The sequence below is a fragment of the Marmota flaviventris genome, chromosome 18 (genome assembly GCF_047511675.1).
Source record: "Marmota flaviventris isolate mMarFla1 chromosome 18, mMarFla1.hap1, whole genome shotgun sequence".
Taxonomy (NCBI): domain Eukaryota; kingdom Metazoa; phylum Chordata; class Mammalia; order Rodentia; family Sciuridae; genus Marmota; species Marmota flaviventris.
In genome coordinates, this window is record NC_092515.1 from 1171058 (window position 1) to 1193889 (window position 22832).

The 22832-nt window shown below is 51.4% G+C and overlaps 1 protein-coding gene across 7 annotated transcripts in view; it reads left to right on the top strand.

Moving 5' to 3' along the window:
• The first annotated feature begins 213 nt into the window (after positions 1–213).
• Positions 214–22832, top strand: part of Peg3 (paternally expressed 3) — a 28958-nt gene continuing 6339 nt past the window's right edge. Inside the window, exons 1-10 of one of the 7 annotated variants that reach the window (XM_071605117.1) lie at positions 5391–9377; positions 10153–10294; positions 11905–11972; positions 13590–13665; positions 16317–16442; positions 16962–17048; positions 17739–17828; positions 18634–18734; positions 21584–21686; positions 22647–22739. In XM_071605117.1, the coding sequence (XP_071461218.1) occupies positions 16427–16442; positions 16962–17048; positions 17739–17828; positions 18634–18734; positions 21584–21686; positions 22647–22739 (490 nt within the window). In that variant the 5' untranslated portion in view covers positions 5391–9377; positions 10153–10294; positions 11905–11972; positions 13590–13665; positions 16317–16426. Of the gene's footprint in view, positions 343–4485; positions 4570–5390; positions 9378–10152; positions 10295–11904; positions 13666–16316; positions 16443–16961; positions 17049–17738; positions 17829–18633; positions 18735–21583; positions 21687–22646; positions 22740–22832 lie in introns of those variants that run through there. The other 6 variants (XM_071605116.1, XM_071605118.1, XM_071605120.1 and 3 more) reach the window with 6 other exon arrangements.

Genomic DNA, 22832 nt, shown 5'->3' on the forward strand with positions numbered 1-22832 from the left:
CCTGCTTCGGCCCCTAGCTCCCGCGCCCGCTCGGTTGACGTCAACGCCAGCCTTCGCGCCAAGCTGTTGCCACGGCAACTGCTGCCTGATCCGCAAGGCGCGGAGGCGTGGCGAGGGCGGCATTGCCGCGGATTGGCTGGCGGAAGCCCCGCCTCTGCAGAGAAGCCTGACAAGGAGGCATCGGGCAGCGCTGGCTGCAGACGCTGGGCAGCTGCTGGAGGACGAGGATCGGGGGAGCCAGAGATGTCCACCCTCGGCTGGTGGCGCCGCCGGGCGCCAGGTGCTGTGTGGACGCGCTAGACGGGCTGAGCCGGGTGCCGTGCTTCGCTGCGCGGTGGGCAGGTGAGTCGCTGCCCGCCGGCAGGAGCGCGCCCTCCCGGATTTTGACCACGGAGGAAGGACGGTGTCCAGGTCGCGCCCTGCGGGCTCGTGGCAGCTGTCCTGTGGACCCTCAGGAGGGGCGGGCAGAAAGGTGCTGGCGCGATCATGCTGCGGGCTGCACAGGGCTTGCAGCAAGACTGTGCTCCGCACCTGTGGGAGTCGCGGGAGGGGGTGGCCAGATTGCCGCGGGGCTGCCGTCCCTCTTGGCTGGGGTCTCGGGGCTCCGGGGGTCTCCGGGCTCTGCCACGCAAAGCGTAGTTGCCACATCGGCCAGTCGAGCTGCATGTGGGAAGGTGCCGGAGAGCCTAACGCCCTGAGGAGCCGAGTCCAGACAGGGGGACGCCAGGGTCCATCCTGAGGCGCCCAAGCCCTGGGGACAGACGCCGCGGGACCACCCCATCGCGGCAGTGACGGGTCTGCAGCCCGCGCTCAGTACTGGGCTGCCTGCTGGGGGAGGAGCTTATTTTGCCGCAGTGGCCATGGGAGGGGCCACAAGCCACTGGGGGTGGGGCCAGTCTTATGTGGGAGGTATTTTGGGCTCTGCTCGCTCTCCGGGCGCCCTCTGGTGGCGGCGGGTTCTCTTAGACGGGATCTACGTGCTTGCCGCGCAAGCGTCATTCTGATTGGTTGTCTGAGATTGGGGCGGAGCCAGGGCTTACGCCGCTGCTGCCTCTTGGGGTTGTGGCAGTCTTGTCTGGCCCCGCCTGTCCGGCGCCATCTTTAAGGGGCAGGGATTTGCTGCGCAGGTGCAGTCTTGGCTGATTGCTGTGTCGGGCTGGGAGTGCGGGTCGTGTCCTCGGCAATGCCTGGAGGCTGTGGGGTGCTGGCAGTGGAGGTGCCACCCTGACTGCTGTCTTTTCTGGTTGGTTCTTTGGCCCAACCTGCGACTTCAGGTGGAGCCAGATGCTGTGCGCCTAATTTGCCGTAGCTGCCGCGGTACTTCTGGTCTAAGGGGCAGAGCGGCAAGTTGCAGTATTCCCGCGGCTTCTCCTTGGGTGGTGCGCACTAGAGTTTCATTCTGTTATTGTCTGGGAACTTTTTTTTTTTACCCCGGAATGTCTCAGGCTCCAACTCTGGAAGGTGTTGAAAGCGGGAAGCAGCAAAAAATGTGTTGTACGTTGGTGCCTTGTGGACGGGCTGGAGGGGTGCCTTGTCCTGAGTGACTCTCCCACCCATGGTGTAGACTGTGTTGGCCACAGAAGGGCGCTCGACGCTTGCTGCGGCAGGCGCCATCCTGAGTGACAGCTGGGCTGGCTGCCGAGTGTAATCGGAGGGAGGGCTGTCTCCTGAGTGACTGACAATGCTCAGATCCCGCCCACTCAGGCACCATCTTTTCTGGCCACCTGGGGGCGTGTGACATTTGCTATGCGGGTACCATCTTCATTGACAGCTGAGTTGGCTACAGGGGATGGGCACAAGAGGGGGACCGTCTTCTGGGTTACTGAGAGGGGCAGCGAGGCCCCGCCCACCCTGGCGAAGTCTTCGCTGGCCACAGGGGAGCGCCCGATGTTTCCTGTTCGGGCTCCATCGTCACCGACTGTAGACTGGCTGCAGAGGGTGGGCCCAAGGGAGGGGCTGTCTTCTGAGTGACTCAGAGGGCATCAGTCCACCCTGGCGCCATCTTTGCTGGTCATTGGGGGCGGCCTTTTGTTTTCTACATGGATGCCGATTTGATAGCAGTGCTGGCTACAGGGGGTATGCCTGAGGGAGGATCTGTTTTCTGAGTTACTAATGAGCCCGAAGAGCCCACCCACCCTGGCGCCATCTTTGCGAGCCAGAGGGGGGGATGCCTGACTTTTGTATGACGGCGCCATTTTCATGGACAGCGGCTGGCTGCAGGAGGCGGGTCCAAGGGAGGGGCTGTTTTCTGAGTGACAGGGACAGCCGAGCCCCGCCCGTCCTGAAGGCATCTTTGCTAGCCACAAGAGGGCGGTTGACGCTTACTGCGCAGGTGCCAGCTTCATTGGCGGGGCTGGCTGCAGGAGGGCGGGCCCAAGGGAGGGGCTGTTTTCTGATAGGGACAGAAGAGCCCCGCCTACCTTGGAGCCGTCTTTGCTACCACTGGGGGGCGCCTGATACTTTCTGCGCAGGCGCCATCTTCTTGGGCGGACTGACTGCAGGGGAAAGTTCTAAGGGAGGAGCCATCTTTCAAGTGACAAGGACGGTAGAGCCACGCCTACCCTGGAGCCATGTTTGCTAGCCACTGGGGGGCACCTGATGATTTCTGCGCAGGTGCCATCTTCATTGGTAGGGGCTGGCTGCAGAGGGCAGGCCCAAGGGAGGGGCTGTCTTCTGAGTGACAGGGACGGCAGAGCCCACCCACCCTGGAGCCATCTTTGCTGGCCATAGGGGGGCGTCTCAAATTTACTGCGCAAGCTCCATCCTCATTGGCAAGGATTTGCTGCAGGGGCGGGCCCAAGGGAGGGGCTGTCTTCTGAGTGGTGGGCCCGCGGATCCCCACTGGCCTTGGTACTTTGCGAGTTGGCCGAAAGGTGGCAGCCCAGGACTTCTGTGCAGGTGTCCTGTAGAATGACAGCAGGACTGTGGGCGGGCCACAGTCATGTTCTTTCAGTCTGTGCCATCTGTGCAGGTGTCGTCAGGTGACAATGGCCCAACGAGCCCCGGCCGCCAAACTGGCTGGGTGCCACACATGCTGCCGTGTTGCCACAGGGTGGGGCTCAACACTTAGCCTCGCTCTCTGCAGACATGGGTCCAGAATTCAGGGGGTTGATATACTGGGGGGAGGGGGGATGGAGGGGGTGGGCTGATCATATGATTTGGGGGTCTGGGTAATTTGGAGGCTGTGGGAGCAGAAGGGATTTTACTCAAATTCCACAGCTGGAACAGCTGTAGGTGGTCCTGAGAGGCAAGGCAAGGGGAAGTGGGGGTGGGGGTGGGGGTGGTGATCTGGGCAAGGGCCTGGCAAGAGAGGCTGGCCACGCCCATGGCTAGGAGAGTGTGGAGCTTGCTCAGAGCTTCTGGCAGTCTGCAGTAGCTGAGCATGTCTGAGGCTCCAGGCTTGTCTCCACTCTAGCTTTTAAGTCCCTGTCTCCTTTCCCCTTCTGCCCTCCAGGAAGTAGGAAAAGTGACACACAGGATTCTTCCTTTCCAGTTGTGGTTAATGTATCCATTTATTAATGGCTAATATTAATAATGGCTGACACTTATGGAGCATCAGTAAATGGCAAGTAGTTTCTAATAAGTAAACTATTTGATCTTACCAAAATGTACTCGCCTGACCCTGGAACAGAAACCAGAAATGTGATGTGAAGCTCCCTCCCCCAGGGCCTCCAGTTGGTTGAATAGATGCTCTTAAGTGCCCTGGGGTTTTAACTATGTATTATGAGTCCACTGGGAGCGTGTTGATGAGCCCTAAAGCATTACACATAATTAAGTAGTGATACAAATGTCTAATCGTATTGGTGATGATAGCATTAAAGTTCTAAAATAGGTAGTTCCTTCATACTTAAATTTACAGCAAAATTAAAATTCTGGTCCTACTCCACTGACTATTAAGTGACAGAACTGGAGTTTGAATTCGTGTTTCTAATGGGTACCTATATTGGTATACCATGTGATTTCTGTAAAACACAAGCCAATTTTCTATTTGTAAATGGCATTAAGTTAGTTTCTAATAGTTTGCCTAGAAAATTAATAGAATTGTGAAAACTAGTGTAAATGTGAGAGCTAAACACTATACCTGGTATTGTATAAGAGTTCTTTCTCAGTTGGTTTTCTCCAGTTTTTATGTGCAGCGTGTATCTTTGCCTTTAGAGGAATGCTTAGGGCCACGTGTATAAGTGGTTATATGGATGACTGAATTGCTCTCTTAATCCAGAACCCAGAGGTTTGGAGACATCCCAGAGCGGACTTCAAGGCCCTTGACATAACCTGGTCAGGAGGCCCTGAGCATAGCAAGGATACAGCATGGACCTCAGGAGTAATGCCCATGACCGTCATCCTGGGCAGTGAGGCTGCCCTCCTGGTCTCACTGGACCTGTGCCGTTGTGGGAGATACAGGTGGACCTGTGTCTTGTTTACCACTGAGGAGCCTGTAACTGTAAAGTAAATTGGGTGCTTCATGTTTTGTTTTTCCTCCCACAGCTCTGCCTTCTTGATCTTTCACCTTCTTGGAGACAGCTGGCAAGAAAGAGGGACTAGGTCCAAGCGCTAGGTGGCTGAGTCCAGGTGAGTCGTCCTTACTGCTCACACTGCCACACTTGCCTCTGGAGGGAGCCCTGTGCTCCCACACCTTGACATTTCCCTGCTGTGCATAATGTTCACACAGCCTCAAGAGCACCTTCAGACCCTCTGAGAACACATGCACTCTTCTGGCTGTGTGTGCACTGGCCAGAAGTTCTCCTCCGTGATCTCATGCCGTCCCTCTTGGTGTCCTACCTCTTTTCCTAGCATTCAGCCACTCCTTTAGGCCTCCTCTTTCTCTCGTGGGCTGATTTAAGAAGTGTGAGAGCTTTGATTTATCTGCCAGTATTGATCAAGTACACTTTGTGCCGGGCACTGGGAACATGGCTTTAAGTGTGAAGGGAGGTGTCTTCATAGAGCTTGTAGTCTCATGGAAAATATGACTGTGTGATTCAAGTCTTTTGGGGCACATTTGTCAGGGGGAGCTAGTTTAATCTGGGAAAGACCTTGTAAGTCCTCCCTGAGGTGGTTGGGCACTTTAAAAACTGCCTCCTAAAGGACCATGAGTTGTGTGTGTCATGGGGAGAGTAGTCTAAGCAGAGGGTGAGATGTTCCTGAGGGATGCAGAGACAGGAGCCAAACTCCAGGACACCTAGAGCAAGAGAAGAGCCCAGTGGCGCCCGGCTGAGGTGAGGCAAGGTAAGTTGGGCTACGTTGTTAAAGGCCTTGAAGCCAGCGGCAGTCATTCAGGCATGACCTGGTGTGCAGGGGAGCCAGGAGGTTTTCCAGCTGTGGGATAACGGGACACAACAGCACATGTGCATTCGCAAAGATTGGTTGCAAAGTGCAGAAGGGTGGGGTGGACACGGTGGGTGGGGGAGATCACCTTGGAGCAGGTGTCAGATGGTGGCTTGGAGTTACCACACTGGAAGAGGAGAAAGGCACTGAGGAGGGAGACTTCCGAGAGGTCACTCTCTTTGTTCATGGTTTTCAGGATTCAGACCAGACCAATGACTGTTTTAACATGGGGAAGTGAGCAAAATAGCCAGTCGTCATTGATCTGTTCAGCCCATTAGCAAGATTTGATACTCCAGAAGTGAGTGAGGCAATCCCTGGCCTAAGTGTCCATTATTTCCTGTTGTAAAGAAATGTGCTTACCCAGTAGCCGGCTCTGCTGGTGGTGGGGACACTCTTGGGGGAAGGCCAGCAGGCCAGAGTGGCCCTGCATGGCTTGCTGTGCTCCTGACCTGAGTGGGTTCTCTAGGTGTCCAGCCTGTGCTGAAACCTCTAGACAGTGAGAAGCCTTCCCCCACCTGTGGACTCACATTTGTAGACCACATTCAAGAAACTCAGAAACTAGCCTGTCATGGGAACTGAAATCAGATGCTCCTGCTCCCAGATGATAAATCTGGTTAGTAATTCATGGCAGGAGGTGACACTAGCAGGGACCTAAATACTCAGAAGCGTGTGTAACCAGCAAATTGTCTCCCTGTGGGCAGAGCTAGACCTGTACAGGAAAGGGAAGCATAACGGGGAGGCTGCTGGGTGAGTGCGAAGTCCACCTGAGGGTGTGAATGCGTGCAGCAGCACCGGCCCTAGGCGCCGTGCAGCCATCTGGCCTGGTGACACCCTTGGTGGCACTACGAGAGGACCAGACGCTCTTTGCCTGTTCCCTTCCCTCCCCAGTCTGCACTCAGATTAGGTCTGAAAGAGTCACTCTCCACTGCAGAGTGTCAGATGAGCCATGCTTTGTGGCATTTTCATGCCTCCCATCTTTTAAAAAATGACATCAGCCAATTACTGATTAAAAATAGCGGTCAGATAAGTCATAATGGTCTGGGAGACAGTTTGTTTATTTAAAGTAGCTTTTATTTAAAGTAGCCTTGAGCTGTTTTTGTGCTGATCACAAAACTGAACTCTACTATTTCCTCTCTTTCTGAACTTTTGGGGAAATCCCTCAAGAGTGGACAACAGTGAGGAGTTTTTGCGGAGTGTGGTAAGTGCTGAGCTTATTCAGGTGGAGGTGAGCCCAGGATGCTAAGAAATCACCTGACAGGTGCCACCCATCAGGCCAGAGGGTGGAGGTCATGGCCCATGTAGTAGGGTGGTGCTCATCATCTCCTTGCTCGCATTCCCCCATAAAATCCTTACTCCTAAGCCCTCTTGTCCCCTGTGTGCCTTGTTCAGAGTTAATTGAACCATACCAGACAATTGAGCCTGGAGCAGTGGTTCTCAGGTACAGTTCTTGGAGCACCTGCCGAGCACCTCTTTCCTGAGGAAATGGCCTCTGGAGTTGTCCTGCATGGAAAGGGGCATTTTTCACATAAGCACTTGGTGACTCTTCAGTGCACCTGAGTTGGAAAACCACTGCCTTAGAAGAAAGCAGATGGCAGCATGCACTTTTCAGATTCGGAATTTGGATGAAGGGACGCTGATGAATCTGTCAGGGAGGTGAGGCAGGCGGGGGGCTGGGACAGTGTCTTACTCCCTGTGCATGTTGAAGTGGAGAATATCGGTCTGCTGAAAGGGGCAGGAGAAGGGATCAGACAAGAAGAAAGGAGAGACTGCACACCATGCTGCCCCTGGGAGAGAAGAGTAGCCTCCTCGGTTCCTGATGTCAAAGTCCTCAATCCCAGGCCCCTGTATGTGAGGTAGGTAGAACCAGTCAGGGGCTGGGTCTAGGGGCACCATGGTGAGGGGCCAGAAGTAAGTAAGTGGAGATGGGGCAGGAGCGTGGTGGGTTCTCCCACCCCTGGGGGCTATGGGTCAAAAGAGGGCTGCAAGCTTTCTCTCTTTCCTCACACATTGTCCCAGACACATCCCAGTGTCCTGCATGTGTCCCTGTTCAGTTGTTCACCGGCCCATGGTTTCTCTGAGTGAAGGCAAAGATCTACCCCACTTGTGATGAATTTCATCCTTATTATGTGTTATGTTAGTTGTTGGATCCATGCTTTTTTACTGAATCTTAGGAAATAGAATTGTTATAAAATTTCCATCACACAGACGCCAGTGGCACCACTGTTACCTAGCAGATATGGCCACTGTCCTGTGGTTCCAGATGTCCCAACTCATGAATGAAATTCCCTCTGCATACAGAAGGCTGTATTTAGGAACAGGCTCTTCAGAGGCTGAAGAGCAGCCAGATGCCCATCAGTGCCTTTATCTGCCCAGCTGTGGAAAAGGCAGCTTTATTACTGGCTCACAGCATTTGGCCCCTCTCCTCCCCATCCCTTGGTCCTCTGGCCCAGAGTCAGGCCAGTTCCTGTGGGCCATCCCCTGACCTTGGCCAGTACTTGACTAACATTAGGATTCCTACTCTGGAGAAAGCAAAAGGGAGATGTGAAAGTGAGAGGTGTCTAAGAGTCCACCTTCAAGCCAGGAAGTGAAGGAGGTGAGTTTTCCCTGTGGCTGGAGCTCAGCCTTCGTCAGTGGTGAAGATGAAATGAGGGCTTTGGCATGGAGCTCAGGGCCAGAGCATGCCACAGGAAGGTGCATGCAGACAGCACTGCAGGATGCCTGGGCATGCCTGGGGGCGTCAGCTCTGAGAGAGGCCTTGACATGGGGACCCCATAGAGGAGAGCGAGGAGACCCAGCACGAAGGAAAAGGAAGTGGGAATTGAATTAACTTCCACATTGTAGATTGAATGTTTTCTTCCTGGTTGTGAACTTAAAATAGCATTCTAAAAAGATAGGGGGAAAGGTTTCTTTTACTAGTCACCTATTTGTCTAATAGATTTCCCCATTTTGTGACTAGCCTTATGTAAGCTTATATGGCCATTGTCTCCTGTGTCAGTGGCTCTGTGACTGTAGCTCTGTGTGAGAGTGTGTCGTCTGTCACACCTTTCACACCTAGGCGTTCTCTCTGTTTTGCCCTCCGAAGAGCACTAGATCCCTTTATGTGGACATTGCCATCATTTTCTGTATGCAAATAATGTGCTATATATGCAGTAAGAACAACATGTCTAGGTTTATAAGGTTAATAATACAACATAGCAGACCAGTGGGTGTGGCTTGCAATTTCTACATTGAATATTTTGCAGGTGCTTGAGTTTGTGTTAGAATCGGGAAGTAAAGCTGTAAGTTTTCTTGAAACATGACTTAACAATTAGGTAACATCAGGGTAGAGACTTCTGCTTGTTCCTTGTTAATGAAATTAACATTCCTCCCAGGAGGAATGCTGAGTTTGGGTGCAGTGACTTGATGTAGTTAGAATAGGGTGTGCTTGTCCCTACCTGAGTGACTTGAGCTTCCAGAGTGTGCAGTTGAAATGCAGCGTTTCTCTGGGGAGGTCCGACACAGCTCTTGTTTTATTGATCTCTGCCAGTGTCAGAGGCCGATCTCCCTTGGAAGTGTACACTTGGGAGGGGGGTCAAGCAGGCATGGTCTACTGTGGTCTCTGCTGTTGTAGGCTACCCTTTACCATTTAGGCCTAAGAGAGATCCCAGCTTCTGTTTAAGTAGGTAGTCCTTCTCCTGATTTAAGACGCTCCTCTGCTCTACACTGCATCTGCACGAGTAGAGTAGCTCTAGACCCTGTCAGGTCCTGGTGAGTAATCAGTCCTTCTCCTGATTTAAGACCCTGTTGGGTCCCATGGTCCGCTGGTCCTCACACCACACCTTGGTGTTGGAGAGAACTTGGCTTCCATGTGTTCGGGTCACCTTTCCAACAGACTCCCACCCCACAGACCTTCTTACATAGAGTCATGTTGATATTTCTGTGTATACTCTTCCAGGAGAGCTGGGTCACATGTCTGTCAAGACCTCTTACCAGAAGGAGAGTCACCTTTTTTGCCGCTGTTTGTTTTTGCAGTTTATATACATCTTGTCCACTTAGGACCCACTTGGTGTCCTTCTGTAAGTTCTTAAGGGTGTTTGTTTTAGTTCTTAAGGTTTTGTCTGGAGTTCCAAATGCTTTGTTATATATTTATGAGAATTTTTTTTCTACTATTAATGTAGATTTTCCTACCTTGCTGTCCTTCTGGTATGGGTTTTCAGTTCAGAATAATGCTTTTTCCACATCCGCCCCTTTCCTAGGACTTCTCTGAGAAGATGTTGATAGTGGCTGTGGTGGGGCATTGCTCCCCATCATGACCACCTCGGAGAGTAACTTAGTGTTTGATGCTGCACTTGCTTGCACTTCCTTAAGTTGACCATTGGCTGAGAGTATATGAGGAAGAACTGACAAAGTTATCGACAAGTTACTTTGTAACTTGTACTGGCTGCGCGTGGGCCCCCCAACCCATTATGAATAGCTGTGTACCCTTGTAGGAAATCATCCTCCTATTGTGGAATAGCCTTTCATGAGTTATTTCTCAGACTTTGCTTGATGGAATTTATTAAGTGTTTTTGCATCTAAATGCAAAAAAATGTTTATTTAACAGTTTCTATAAAAATACTAGGATGAAAAAGGCAACAGATGCCTTCGGGGACCTGTGGGCAGGGTTTGGGTACAGTGCCCTGTTGGGGTCAAACATAGTCCAGCACATCTCTGATTACTTGGGTGCCTTTCTAGACCATTGTCGGGCAGACTCCTTCCTTAGCCTTAACATTTCCTTCAATGATATTAGACAAACCTGGAGACTTTCTTCCCCTCAGCCACCTGCAAACACATATCTTCTGTTTTCTTCAGTGGTAGGCGTGGCTGTTGCCATGGAGAAGCTGTCCTGGGGAAGTGGGGGCCGAGTGGGTAGAGCAGTTATGCTTTTGATTGGCCAGACTCGCTGTCCCAGGAAGAGGTCACCTGGCATCTGGTCTGCCCCAGCGAGGGTGAGGTGAGTACGGGGCCCTGGCAGGCACTGACGCCATGTCAGACTCCACTGCTGGTTGCCTCTGGGCTGTCAGTGGAGGACAGGGAGAGTCAGGGGTAGGGTTGGGCCCCTCGGCCAGGAGGGTCACTGCCCCTTTTGCATGCGGCCCACCTGGGCTCAGGTAGCCCTGCAGGAGGATGCCTGCCAGTGCTGTCCGCCCTGACTCTGGCCCCAGGTGTTAGGACTGCAGCCAGGCAGCTGCTGCGCTCTAGCAAAGCAAGCCTGTCTGCTGCTGGCCTGTCCCTCCCACTGCCCCACATGCCATTCTGCACCCAGAGCCTTGCCTCTTATAACTAGTTGTACATCAAAGGATTTAACTATAATTTGCAGCTGACTTTTTTAGATTCTTTTCGTATTATTATTTTATTGACTTGTCTTATCTTTGTCTTTAGACAGAGACTTGCTGGTTCAAAAGGAAGAGACAGTTTTAATGTCTTTAAACAGAGGCCAAATTGGCATCCAGAATGCAGTTTGCTCCTGCACTGGCCAGCTGCTCCCTACTCTCTCAGCATCAGTTTTTATCTTTTAAAATTTGCCCATTTGGCAGGTCAAAAAGATGTTCCTTGTAATATTTATGTTTCTCTGATTTCTGATGTTAAATATTGGCTTTTAGCATCACTGATTTTATGAACTATGTATTAGTTTATTTTCACATTGGGCTGGTTACCTTTTTCTTTTTAAAAAAATATTTATTTTTTTAGTTGTAGTTGGATACAATACCTTTATTTTATTTGTTTGTTTTTATGTGGTGTGGGGGATCGAACCTAGTGCTTCATGCGTGCTAGGTGAGCGCCCTACCACTGAGCCACAGCCCCAGCCCCTTACTTATTTATTTTTATGTGGTGCTGAGGATCGAACCCAGGGCCTTGCCTGTGCTAGGCAAGCGCTCTGCCGCTGAGTCACAACTCCAGCCCCTGGTTACCTTTTTCTTAATGCTAAAAACCTTTTACCTTCTAAATATTAACTATTATCTGTGTTGCAGATTGTTCTCCCCTCCATTTCTGGTTGATTTTTACAGTACAGAAAAACTTATACCCATCTTTATTTTCATTTTTCCATGTGGTGATCTCTGCTGTTCTAATTGAGCTCGAGCTCACTCTCACCTGTCCCCTTTCCTATTGTGCAAGCAATGCTTCTGTGCACACACTTTTGAACAGTTTATCCTGGGGCACCTGGGCAGATCTGAGTTAGATTTCAGAAGTGGAATCACCATTGTAGAGGATGGCATTATATTTATGTACAGGTAATTGGGGGGTGTGATTGAGAGGTGCGTTCAAATTGCAACTACAATTTCCATAAGAGTTTATTGGGTCCAGGAGGTTTCAGAGTTGATTCTTATGGGTTTTCCAGATTACCTGTCATATCCTCTGCAGATAGCCAGATCAGGGAGGGACCTTGAACTCAGGCGTGGGTGGGATGGCAGAGGAGGGAAGGAAAGGCTGGGTTCAGCCTCCAGGCAAAGGTGTTAAGGCTGCCCATACCCCTCAGCAGGCAGCCCAGTCTGTGAGGGCCTCGGCAGTCGGCAGTCTCTTTTGTTTATTTTGTTTTAACTCTGAATTTATTTTTTTGAATAGGTAATACATGCTCATGGTAAAAAATAAAAATAAAAACTAAAAACAAAAGGAGACTATACAATGAAAAAGTAAGTTCCTCTCCCTTTGCTGGCCCCCAGTCCCTTTCCCCAGAGGCAATCACATCAGTCATCATTAATAGCTTCTTAAAATCCCTCTAGGAACTGTCTGTGTAAACACTTCTGTTTTCATAGTTTATTAGAATGTTATAAACATCGTTATCATCTCATACCCATTTATTCAGAGATGCCTTGTTATTTTAAGAGGTTTCATAATAATTCACTGTATAAATAGACCATATCTGTTAGCAACACTTCAATGAACATATTCTTGCACATGTGTCATTACGTATCTCTGGGATAAATTCATTGAAGTACAATTTATGGGACAGGATATGTGCACTTTCAGTTGTGGCAAAGTCAGTCACCACAGCAGTGTATGAGTATGTGTGTCTCTTTACCTGCACATGGATGTACACGGTCCATCTGTGATCACCCTGTTCCTAAGCCACCATACAATGCCCCCCCACACTTTTTTTTTTTTTTAAACTCTCAAATGAGTTTTCTCTGCATTGTAGGAAAATGTGGCTAAGGTTTTTTTATTTATTCTTTTAAAGGTTTTCCTTTAAAATAATCTTTCATTGTCCAGGCTCTTATTCACAGAGGCTCTTCTGTTGGCCTGGGCAGAACACCTTGAGATGTTGACTGGTCCTCTCTGTACCCTGCTCTTGGCCTTCTCAAGGAAACTGTGACAGCGTGGTGGTGCATAGTCTGCCGCCCTCCTGCCACAAGGCACTCGCCGGCATCCAGGCAGCTGCACTGCTGCTGAGCAAGAAGCCTCCTCTCTCGTCTGTGCTCTGGAGGCGTCTCATAATGTGGCAAATGCTTTGTTCATGGAAAGTTTTTTGGAATGCCAGGCATGGTGGTGCAGGCCTGTCATCCCGGCAGCTTGGGAGGCTGGGGCAGGAGGATCAAAAGTTTGGGGCCAGCCTCAGCAATTTAGCAAAGCCCTAAGCAACTTAGTGAGACCTGTCTCAAAAAACAAAAAGAACTGAGGATGTGGTTAAGTGCCCCTGGGTTCAATCCCTGGTACCAAAAAAGAAAATTTATTTGGGACGTTGCTCTTAAATAATTTCAACTTTTTAGATTTCTTCTCTTGTGGTCATATTTTCCTCTTCCTGAGTAAGGTTTGATTATTTATATTTCATTTTAAAATGATGATTTCCTATTGAACTTTAAAGCCTATAGTTCTTATAGGTGTTTTTCACCAGGGCTTCATGCTGCAGACACCTGCCCTGGGGGGAGCTTCCTAATGCAGAAGTGCATGTGTAGATCACAGGGAGGGAAGGCCGCCTCCCTCTCTCATGGACCCCTTGGTGTCTGTGCAGCTCTCTGGCAGCAGTGTCGGGCTCTTCTCTGCCGACACGAGGGAGTCAGGTGTGCCTTCCTTAGTGCTGTCTTTGTCTTGGGCTTAGAAACTCTAGTTTCATAAAGACAATTGGCACTTTTCTGCTCCTCATCTCCGGCTTGATTTACGTGGCATGGGAATGGCCTTTTCCTGAAGACATGTAGGGCCTCACCCCAGCACTGTACAAGTCCCCAGCCATTGGGGATCGACTTCTCTAACACTCCTTTCAGACTCTTCATGTTCTCTTAGTCCATGTATCTCTTTCTTTAAAATGTCTGCAGGTACCTTCGTTTTGACTCAGTTCCTGTGGATAGCTGCTTGGTCTGACGTTCCAGAAAGGATCCTGTTTCCTGACAGGTGACTGCATACTCAAGGGCGTCTTGTCACCCAGGAGTGGAGGCCCATGTCATCTAGTGCACCAGAGTGTCCTCTGAGTCTTGGGTGCCACAGAGCAGGCTTGGGTCCTCTGCCCTTGCCTTTCTTCCTTCCAGGCAGAGGACTCTGCTCACAGCTGGTCCTGGGTGATATTGGCCAACCCCTCATGTTACAGATGCCACACCAGCTCTCAGGAGCCCAGACGCAGGCCTGTTCCCTTTGCTTACCTAGCAGGTGTTACCTGTGATTCTCTCTGTATCTTGATGCTCCTGAAAGAGGGCAGGGAAGGAGTAGCCATGTTGCCAGGCTCTCCAGGACTGGGGCCCATATGCAGTGGGTGGTGCCCTGTGTGCCCCCATAAGATGCTAATACCAAAGGATAAGAATGGGGGTTTGTGGAGGAGGAAGGGAGCCCGTCACTGTGAGGGAGAGGCACAAGTTCACTGAGGTCAGCACACAGATTTCCAAGTGACAGAGTCTGGTTCGAGACTGAATAATTGAAACATTCTCAGTTTTCCTTTAGACCTTTTTTTTAAATTTTATTGAGATATGATATTTGTACATCTTTATTGGGTGCTAGTTCTTTTTTTTATTTTTAATTGAAAAACATTTTTAAGCTTTATTTACTTTCTTTTCAAAACAAAGGTAGAGTAGAGCCTTTTTGCTGCAGATGGTCTTGTGCTTCTCTGGAAGTAAAGCTGGAAGCCCAAAACTCTCAGGTGTTGTGCAGGCCCCCCAACCTCTTGATGCTGCTGCACTTCCTTGCCCCAGTGGTGCTGGCCAGAAATAAAGGGCTACATAACGAAACTTACGTGGCAGCAGAAAATGACTTGAGTAAAATAAAGTGCAAAGTCTTACTCAATTATGTTACGAAAGAAAGATTGAAAAACCAACATTTACATCCAGCCTAAAAAGTTTAAAAATCCAAGAGGGGCAGAAAATAAAGACAAGCAAATAATTGAATTAAGTAAGAGACAAGAGGGTCATCCAGATAGGAAGCTGGATCCTTGGGGACAAACTAGGCCTTGGACCAGTTAGATGGAGACAAGGAGCTGTCTGCTGCCTGGGCCTTGTCTGGGGTCTCCCACATCTAACCCCACTTCCCCCGGGTGCCAGGCTCTGTGGCAGGAAAGCCCCTGCACACCACCAGGGTGACTCGCGTGTGTGAGTGATACGGCGTGGGTGACACGTGTGAGCCCCGAGGTGAGTGGGACGGGGCCACTGAGGCCTGGTGGCTTCCCAGCATGCTCTTCTGGAAATAGTGGCACAGAAGTCCACCCAGGATGTCCCCCCCCCGAAGACACTCACACCCTGCTGCTGCTGGTGTGTGTGAAGATTGTGTGTCTGCATCCAACACTGATTCTAAAGTGGAACTTCATATGTCATGTCCAGCACCCCGCTGCATCGTCAGCTCTGACCGGGCAGTGGCATGCACGGGGTGGGCTTGGCTTCCACCCCTCTTACTTGAGTTCTCACTTTACTGCTAGAAGACAGGCACACACACCAGAGAATACCTGAGATGATCCCAACCTGTGTGTGAGATACTTGATGGACAGAGGGCATGTCAGGGAAGATGTCTGAGGGAGTGGACTTGGCATGGGCTCAAGGGCTACATCTGGGGCCCGGTGGCCCCCAGAAGGGTGTTCACTGTGAGGGAAGGTGCCCTGGGGGACTTCCCTGGTGATGTGCCAGCCAGCCTCTTGCACTCCCTGCCCTGTGTGCAGCCAGGAGCCCTGGGCTGCCGCGGGGCGTGTCACCTGGAGTGCAGCGCCGCCAGGGCTGCTTCACGGGGCAGCACCGGTGCAGAGGCATTCGTTGCTCAGGGAAGGGAACCCAGTCATCCGCCACTACTTCACCTGCCGCAAGGACTTCGGCATTTGTGTGGTCCTCCATCTTTCACACGTGGTATCCTGAGTCAGTTGTGGTGTTAGGGGAAGAAATGCACAGACAAGGCGAGCTTGGCCCCCTTCTCCTGTCCCTCCTGGTCTGGATGGGACGCTGACCTCTTGTTCAGCCTGGACTGTGAGCAGTGCCCACAGGCTTTGCACTGGGCAGCTCAGCCTTCCAGGTGTCTCGGCTCACTTCAGCTTCACCTTCTGACAGGGTTGGGACCTGTTCCTCCATCCCACAGACCACACAGACTGCCTCCATCACATAACCCCGGTGACAGGGAGCCTCTCAGAAATAGGTCCTGCTCACCTGCTGAGCCGAGGCCGTTTTCTGTCTACAGGGACACTGCCCGTCCCGACACAGTGCTGGTGGAGGGGAACGCAGCCTCCTCGCACTGCCACCCACCCTGGGCTGCTGAGCTGTGGGCGTCCTCAGTGTCCACAGGTCCCTGGGACAACTGTCTCAGGCTGCCAGGTCTTTCCTGTTGACTTACACTTGGTTCCTCCAGTGAGAACCTGTTTAGAGAAACGCTGTATTCAAAGCACTTGATCAACACCAAACCTGAGAGTCCCGGGCCCTATCTGTGAGCTAGACAGTGACATGACTGGAGGCCTATGCTGTTCCAGGAGGAGGCCCAGCAGACTCTGAACGCCTTCATCGAGTTCTGGAACTTGCTGTGTGTGGAAGGCACAGGGCCTCACAGACTCAATCACAATCTGACCCCTCTGCTTCAATTGGTTGCAGCCAGAGACTCGCACCAGGGAGGCCATCAGCCCTAAGGAGTGCCAGCCTTGGGTACAAGAGAGGCCAGAGAACTGCCAGGCACTGCCCCTGTGCTAGAGCACTGCAAGGAGATGCACCAGCCCGACGGTGAGGACCCTTAAGGGGAGGCTGGTGGGCATGACCAAGGGCTGCCGTGGCTCTGCCTGGGCCCACCTGTAGCCATCTGAGCTGTTCACTCTCTGTCTTGGGGCAGGGGTGAGGGGCCATCCTGTGCACGCTGGGATGAGCCTCATCCATGACCTCCTCCCACTGGGTGTGACCCCCAGATGTGTCTTCATGCTTAGCCCAGTGTCCCCTGTGGGACAGACAGCCACTAGCTAAGCGCTGCCACTTGAGTCAGCAGAAGGAGGAGTGCCATTAGGCAGAGAGCCTGCAGGACCCACGCCTTGTGGCCTGGTACTCCAGGAAGAGCCTGTTGCCTGCTCTTCTCTGGAGTGAAGGAGGTGGGTGCAGCCATATTCACCACGAGGTCTTCAAGTGGCAGAAGTGGCTGGAAGCCACCGAGGGCTCTGAGCTACTCATGGGAGAGGGGCAGAGGGCTGGGGGCTGCTGCGAGAGCGCGGCCAGAGGTGACGGCTCGCTGAGCTGGCATCCGTGTCCTCTCAGACGACAGCAGCAGCGACATGACCAGTGACGATGAGATGAGCCCCAACAGAGGAGCCCCACCACCTAGACCAGGCCGCTCGTCCAGCAGTGAGTAGCCACCCACCAGTCCCAACACCCTGGGTTTGTCTGCCAGGGCTGCCCCCCTGCAGGCAGAGGCATTAAGGCCCCCAAGGAGATGGCCGGTGTGCCAGCCTGTGTGGTTGGCATCACTTGGGTCTGAGGAGAGGAAGGCGGTTGAGACATTTGATGTGACAGCAACAGCAGATGGTGTGAAATGTGGGGTTCTAACAACACTGAAGCACTTAAAGCTGTCTGGAGGCGGTGTGAGCAGTCCCAGCCTCCCTGGGGAGGTGTGCAGAAGGGAGCGCTGCTCTCAGGGAGGGCGTGGTCTTGGGTCTTGTTTCCTTGCAGCACAGCAGTGTGCACTTTTGAGTTCAGCTGGCCGGAGCAGACTGAGCACGTCTGTGGCCCATTTCCTAGGTTTGGACCTGACCACTGAGGAACGGGATTAGGAACACATCCCAGGGTCTGGGGGGAGCTGGCTCTGGTGAGCTTTGGGACTTGCTTTAAATGAGCCATACTTGGGCAGACTTCAGAGCCCATGTTGCAGGTATTGGGTGGGGACCACGCTAGGGTCCCAAGCCCTCCATATAGGGCCATCTGCTCAAGGGAGAGGCAAGGCATGTGTGTGTGTGTGTGTGTGTGTGTGTGTGTGTGTGAAGGGAGCACAGGTGTGTCCCAGCACTTCATGAGCTACCCCAACATCTGGCTGCCTAGGTGACCGGGAGCGGGAATGGGACCGGAGGGGCCGGAGCCGAGACACGGAGCTTCGAGACCGCTGGTTGTACACCAGGAGCCCTAGAAGCAGTAAGTCCCCTGGGGTCTGCACGCCAGTACCTGTGCCAGGGCCTCAGGAAGGCCATGCTGCTCGGTGTGGACTGTGTCTTGGTTCCTCCAAAGTTGAGTCCAGGCCCCCGTGTCTGAAGCTCCTCCGCAGTCTTTGCCTTATGTACCTATCTCCATCTCTGTCACTCTTTGCTCAGTATTTTTTTAAGCTGGCAGATGTTTTTAAAAAGCCAACAGTGTCTCCATAAAGACTGCTGGAAAGATTGGAAATAGGAAACACCTTAGATAGAAGGTGTGATCGTGAAAGACAGACATGCTGTAGCAGTGCAGCTGCCTGGCAAGCCTTCCGCGGCCTGGTGTAGGTGTGGGATGCTCCTCCATGTGCCAGGCCTGAGACCTCCTTGTGAGTTAGCAGAGCATTAGGAACTAACAGACATGCTGATGAACTGTTGGTGTCCATATCACCAGAAATCATCTCTTGTTCCTCACTGGCAGTAGGGCACCCTGAAATTGCCACCACGTGATTGACATGATGTCTGGATGAGCCTGAAACATGGTAACCCCAGCTGAGGAGACTGACAGGGCTGTGGGTGTGTGGTGGGTGTCCTGCCCAGACCAGGCAGCTTGAGGCCTGACCTCCGCTGCCTGAGACAAGGGACAGAAGGATGAGGCTGCTGTGTTGTGGCAGTCGAGGGGCATTGCCATAGGAGGCAGAGAAGAGACAGACACTGGCACACACACCAGGTGGGCTGGGAGCTCGGGGGCAGACCTGAGTTCCGCCAGGTGGGCTGGGCCTTGTTCCTTCCTGACGCGTTTTTCTTTCTAGGGCTGCCTCAGCGGGATCTTTCCCTTCCTGTGATGACGAAAAGAAGATTTGGAATTGAAAGAGATGACAGGGACTCGATGGATTATGAGTCCCGCTCCCAGGTACGCTCAGTGTTCCTCTTTCCAGAAAAGTGTCTTCATTTCATAGCAGAAATGCCTTTCTTACCCCAGATAACGTGCTAATCTGCCCCCTAGAGCCCACTTACAGCCAGGAGCCCCCAATTACTCCCCAAGGCACCTGGATCTGTCCCAATGCAGGACAAGTGACTGAGGTCACTGCTACCTGTTTCCTCATTCACCCATATGGTCCCAGGAGCCTTTGCCCTCAGTGAGTGTGTGCCACTTGATAGGTTGGTCACTGAGGCCCCTCCCTGTGGCCGGAGAGCAGAGTGATTCTGTAGGAAGGCCGGGCCAGAAAGCTGTGCCTCTGCAGAGCACAGGCAGCGCAAGCCATGGCTCTGGAGCTGATGAGAACAGAGTTCAAAGATGGCCCTGCCACCTGCCAGCCGTGTGGTCCTGGGCTGTTGACTCAGCTAAGCTGAACCTCAGTTTCCTCACCTGTAAAGTGGATGTGGTGGCTGTCTCCTAGCACCCTGGTGTGGAGTCAGGTGATGCACCTGCGTGTGCCATGCACCTTGTGCCCCTGGCTCCTGGCTGTGTGCTGTACTGACTGCTGTGGTGGTCACTGGCTCGAGGCGCTGTTTGCAAGGGTAGGAGAAGGAACCTGGGTGTGAGCTGGCCGTGAGGAAGGGGTCCGACAGAGAGGAGAGACAGCAGCTGAGCCTTCATCCCTTCATAGCTAGGCCTCCCAGCAGACTGGAGGCCTCGGCCCTGGGCAGCACAGCAGCCACTGAGACACAGGTCCTGCCCTGACAGGCCTTTGACAGTCCCACAGATACACTTGCTTACACACGTTGTGTAACCGCAGAGTGCAGCAGCCTAGCACTGACTGGCGCCCACTGAACGCAGTGAAACTGCAGCAGCAGGTGACCCAGATGGACTTTTAGGGTATACAACACAGAAGATTCTCTCAGGACCTTTTAATACCAGGTGTACTCCTTCAGTTGTCCCCTGTACAGGTCCTGTTGTGAAGACAGCATTGTGCTGTGCCAGCGTTATGCCAGCACCTCTCCTCCAGGGGACGTGACCACAGCTTGTGTGCATTTAGACACCATTGTTGGTCACAGCACAAAGTGAACGGCTGCTTGAGGGCCTGCCACTGTGCTGATGACTTAATCCCAAGTCAGAGCATCCTTTTTTTTTTTTTTTTCATCGAAGCAGTGCGGTTGAGAATTTAATACACATTTATTTTATCCAAATTAGGCAGATAGAAAAATATAAAAAATAGTCTATCCTCATGGCTCTGGGCTCTGCCTTCCCCAGGGTGGGGACCCTTGGCCTCTCACTTTTCTCTCTGACAGACTCCATTTGTGTGGTCTGTTTCCTCTCTGTCACTAAAACACATCTGTGGGCCCCTTGCTCTTCCTTTTGCAGGAAGAGTGAGTGCAGCAGCACCTCTGCCAGGCTGAAGGTGCAGACCTGTGCCCGTGAGCTTTCTGCAGGAGACCCCAGAAGGGCGGTGTCAAAGGCAGACTCTGCTCTGCAGAGGCGGCTGTCTCAGTGTTGCAAGGTCTCCTGGGTTTTTGTGGCTTGTTTATTGTCCTGGAAACCTTAAGCCCCAACTTGAGGTTTGGTCATGAAGTCTGCTTCGCAGCCTTGCCCTGCCTAGTTTTCCTTATTGTCGTGCTTGCTTTCTAACAGACACTGGTTGTCACTTAGGTGAGGCTCCCCCTCAGAGCCAGATCCTGTGCCCTGCTCTCAGTAGGAGGTGCACCTTGCTCTGCAAACCTCATCTTTTTGGGCCACTTTTCCCATGTTTCTATAACATCCAATGTCTCTTCCCAGCAATAGAACTACAGTAAATTTATTATCAAAACTTCTTTATTTTCTTTACATACTTTTTCTTTATTCAGACAACACATTACATTTCAGAAGATCCTCACCCCCAGTGTTGTAAGACAAATAGATGCTCTTCTCCCAGTTTTACACTGAAGAACCTGAGGGTCAGGAATTGAGTGTCCAAGGTTGCCAACTCATGCAGGGTACAGGCCTCCTTTGACCCAACAGTTCTCTCCAGCTCCAAAGCCTGTGGACTTCCCACAGCACCGTCTTCCTCTTAAATCTCTGCAGGTCTCAGTGCCATCCTCCCTCTGGCAACTAGCAGAGGTCCCTAGGATCCTGCAGAGAAGGTTCTCCTGAGTACTGTAGGGATTTAAAATTTTTAGGGTAATAGCTACTAAAACAAAGAGGATAGGACCTTAGTGCTTGTGGGTGTTGCTGGGTCATGTGGAAATCCTGCACACAAGAACCCTGTGTTGTAGCCATAACCTGCAGTGGAGGAATTGGGAGGGAAGTTTAAATCGCACTTTCATCATGACCAGATGTCTGCTTGAAAGCGTCTTCCTTCTGCTCCCAGAGTACACATGCAGGTTTGCTGTTTAGCCTGTTGGGCTTTCCCACCAGTCCCCCTCTGCACATGCTGTACTGTCACACACCACTGAAGGCCCCCTGTGAGGACCTCTGCTCACTGTTCAGGCCTGCCCTGAACTTTCCCTCCACAAAGTCTACTTAGCATTTATTATCTGTACCCCAATTTACTGTTTATTGTTCTCTAATTGTTTCATGAGTCTTTTCTTTCCAACCAAATTATAAGCTGCATGAGGGCAAGGAATATGTGTCATGCGTCTTTGGGATCTGCCTCAGAGTGTAGCACCAAGGTAGGTACGATGTAGGCCCCTAGTAACGCTTGACTTGGATCACTCAGAACCCCCAATACTGTGAGCACTTCCTGTATAACTTCATATATGTAGCTCCCATGTCGCCAGCATTATTCTCTTTTGGGACATCCATGCGGATAGACCCCATTGAGAGGTCTGTGCTTGTTCTTTTAGGATGCGGAATCATACCAGAATGTCGTGAACCTCAACCAGGACAGGAAACCTCAGAACCCAGTCCAGGACAACATGGAGAACTACAGGAAGTTGCTCTCTCTGGGTAAGGAGCTGCTTCTCTCACTCTCAGTCTGGTCATTGGGCCACTTTGTCACTATGGTTGTTTCAAGTTGCAGGATGAGTCCACGCTAACATAGTTGGACTTCAAGGGTAATAAGAAGCCTTTGAAAATTTTCAGGCAAGAGATTTTTAAATGCCTTTTAAAGAAATCTCTTGACTTTGGTTGAAGAATAGCTTGTACAGGTAGTTGTGATCAAGGAGATGGCTCTTGACACAAAGTTAATATTTTTTTCTAGAATAAATGACAGCAGAGATTTTTAAAAACACATTTAGAATGGGTCTTGAGTTTCTGCGTGAACTCCACCCGAAGAACATCTAGCCCCAGTTGGTAGCAGACAGTTGTTGGTTTAGGCCTGATGTTAGACAGCAGGTAGGGAAGGACTATCAAAAAGGAGGAGGAAGGGGGCTGGGCTGGGGCTCAGTGGCAGAGTGCCTGCCTAGCATGCCTGAGGCACTGGACTCGATCCTCAGCACCACATAAAAATAAAAGACAAAATAAAGGCATTCTGTCCATCTACAACTACAAAAAAACAAACAAAAAAAGGAGCAAGGGCTGGGGATGTGGCTCTGTTGGTAGGGTGCTTGCCTCGCATGCACAAGGCCCTGGGTTCAATCCCCAGTACCACAAAAAATGAGGAGGAGGACCGGCCATGAAGGGCAGTGAAAGAGAGAGTGACAAGAATTGAAGACTATAAGAGGTGCACCAAGTTCCCAGGCACATGAAGTCTTTTACACATTTTTGGGTGTCATTAAGAGAATTAAAATGCAGAATGGAATACGTTAGGGAATGGATGGTAGGAAAATGCGTCAGTAAATGAAAGATAGTCAAATAATTAGAAATGAGCTACTTTATATTTAGTAGCTCAGAGAAAATGAAAATCAGTTTATGGTGATGAGTCTTATTCCCCAACTCCAATTTGAGCTGTTGCACTCTTGTGACCAGGGGTACAACTTGCTGAAGATGACCGCCATTCCCACATGACCCAAGGCCACTCATCAAGGTCCAGGAGAAGTGTCTACCCAAGCACCAGCCGAGGTAAGCCCCAGGCTGATCTACAGAGGAGCCACCTAGCCATGAGACACATTCCCAGGCGTCGCAGCAGAGTGCTGCCCTCCAGCTCCTGTGGTC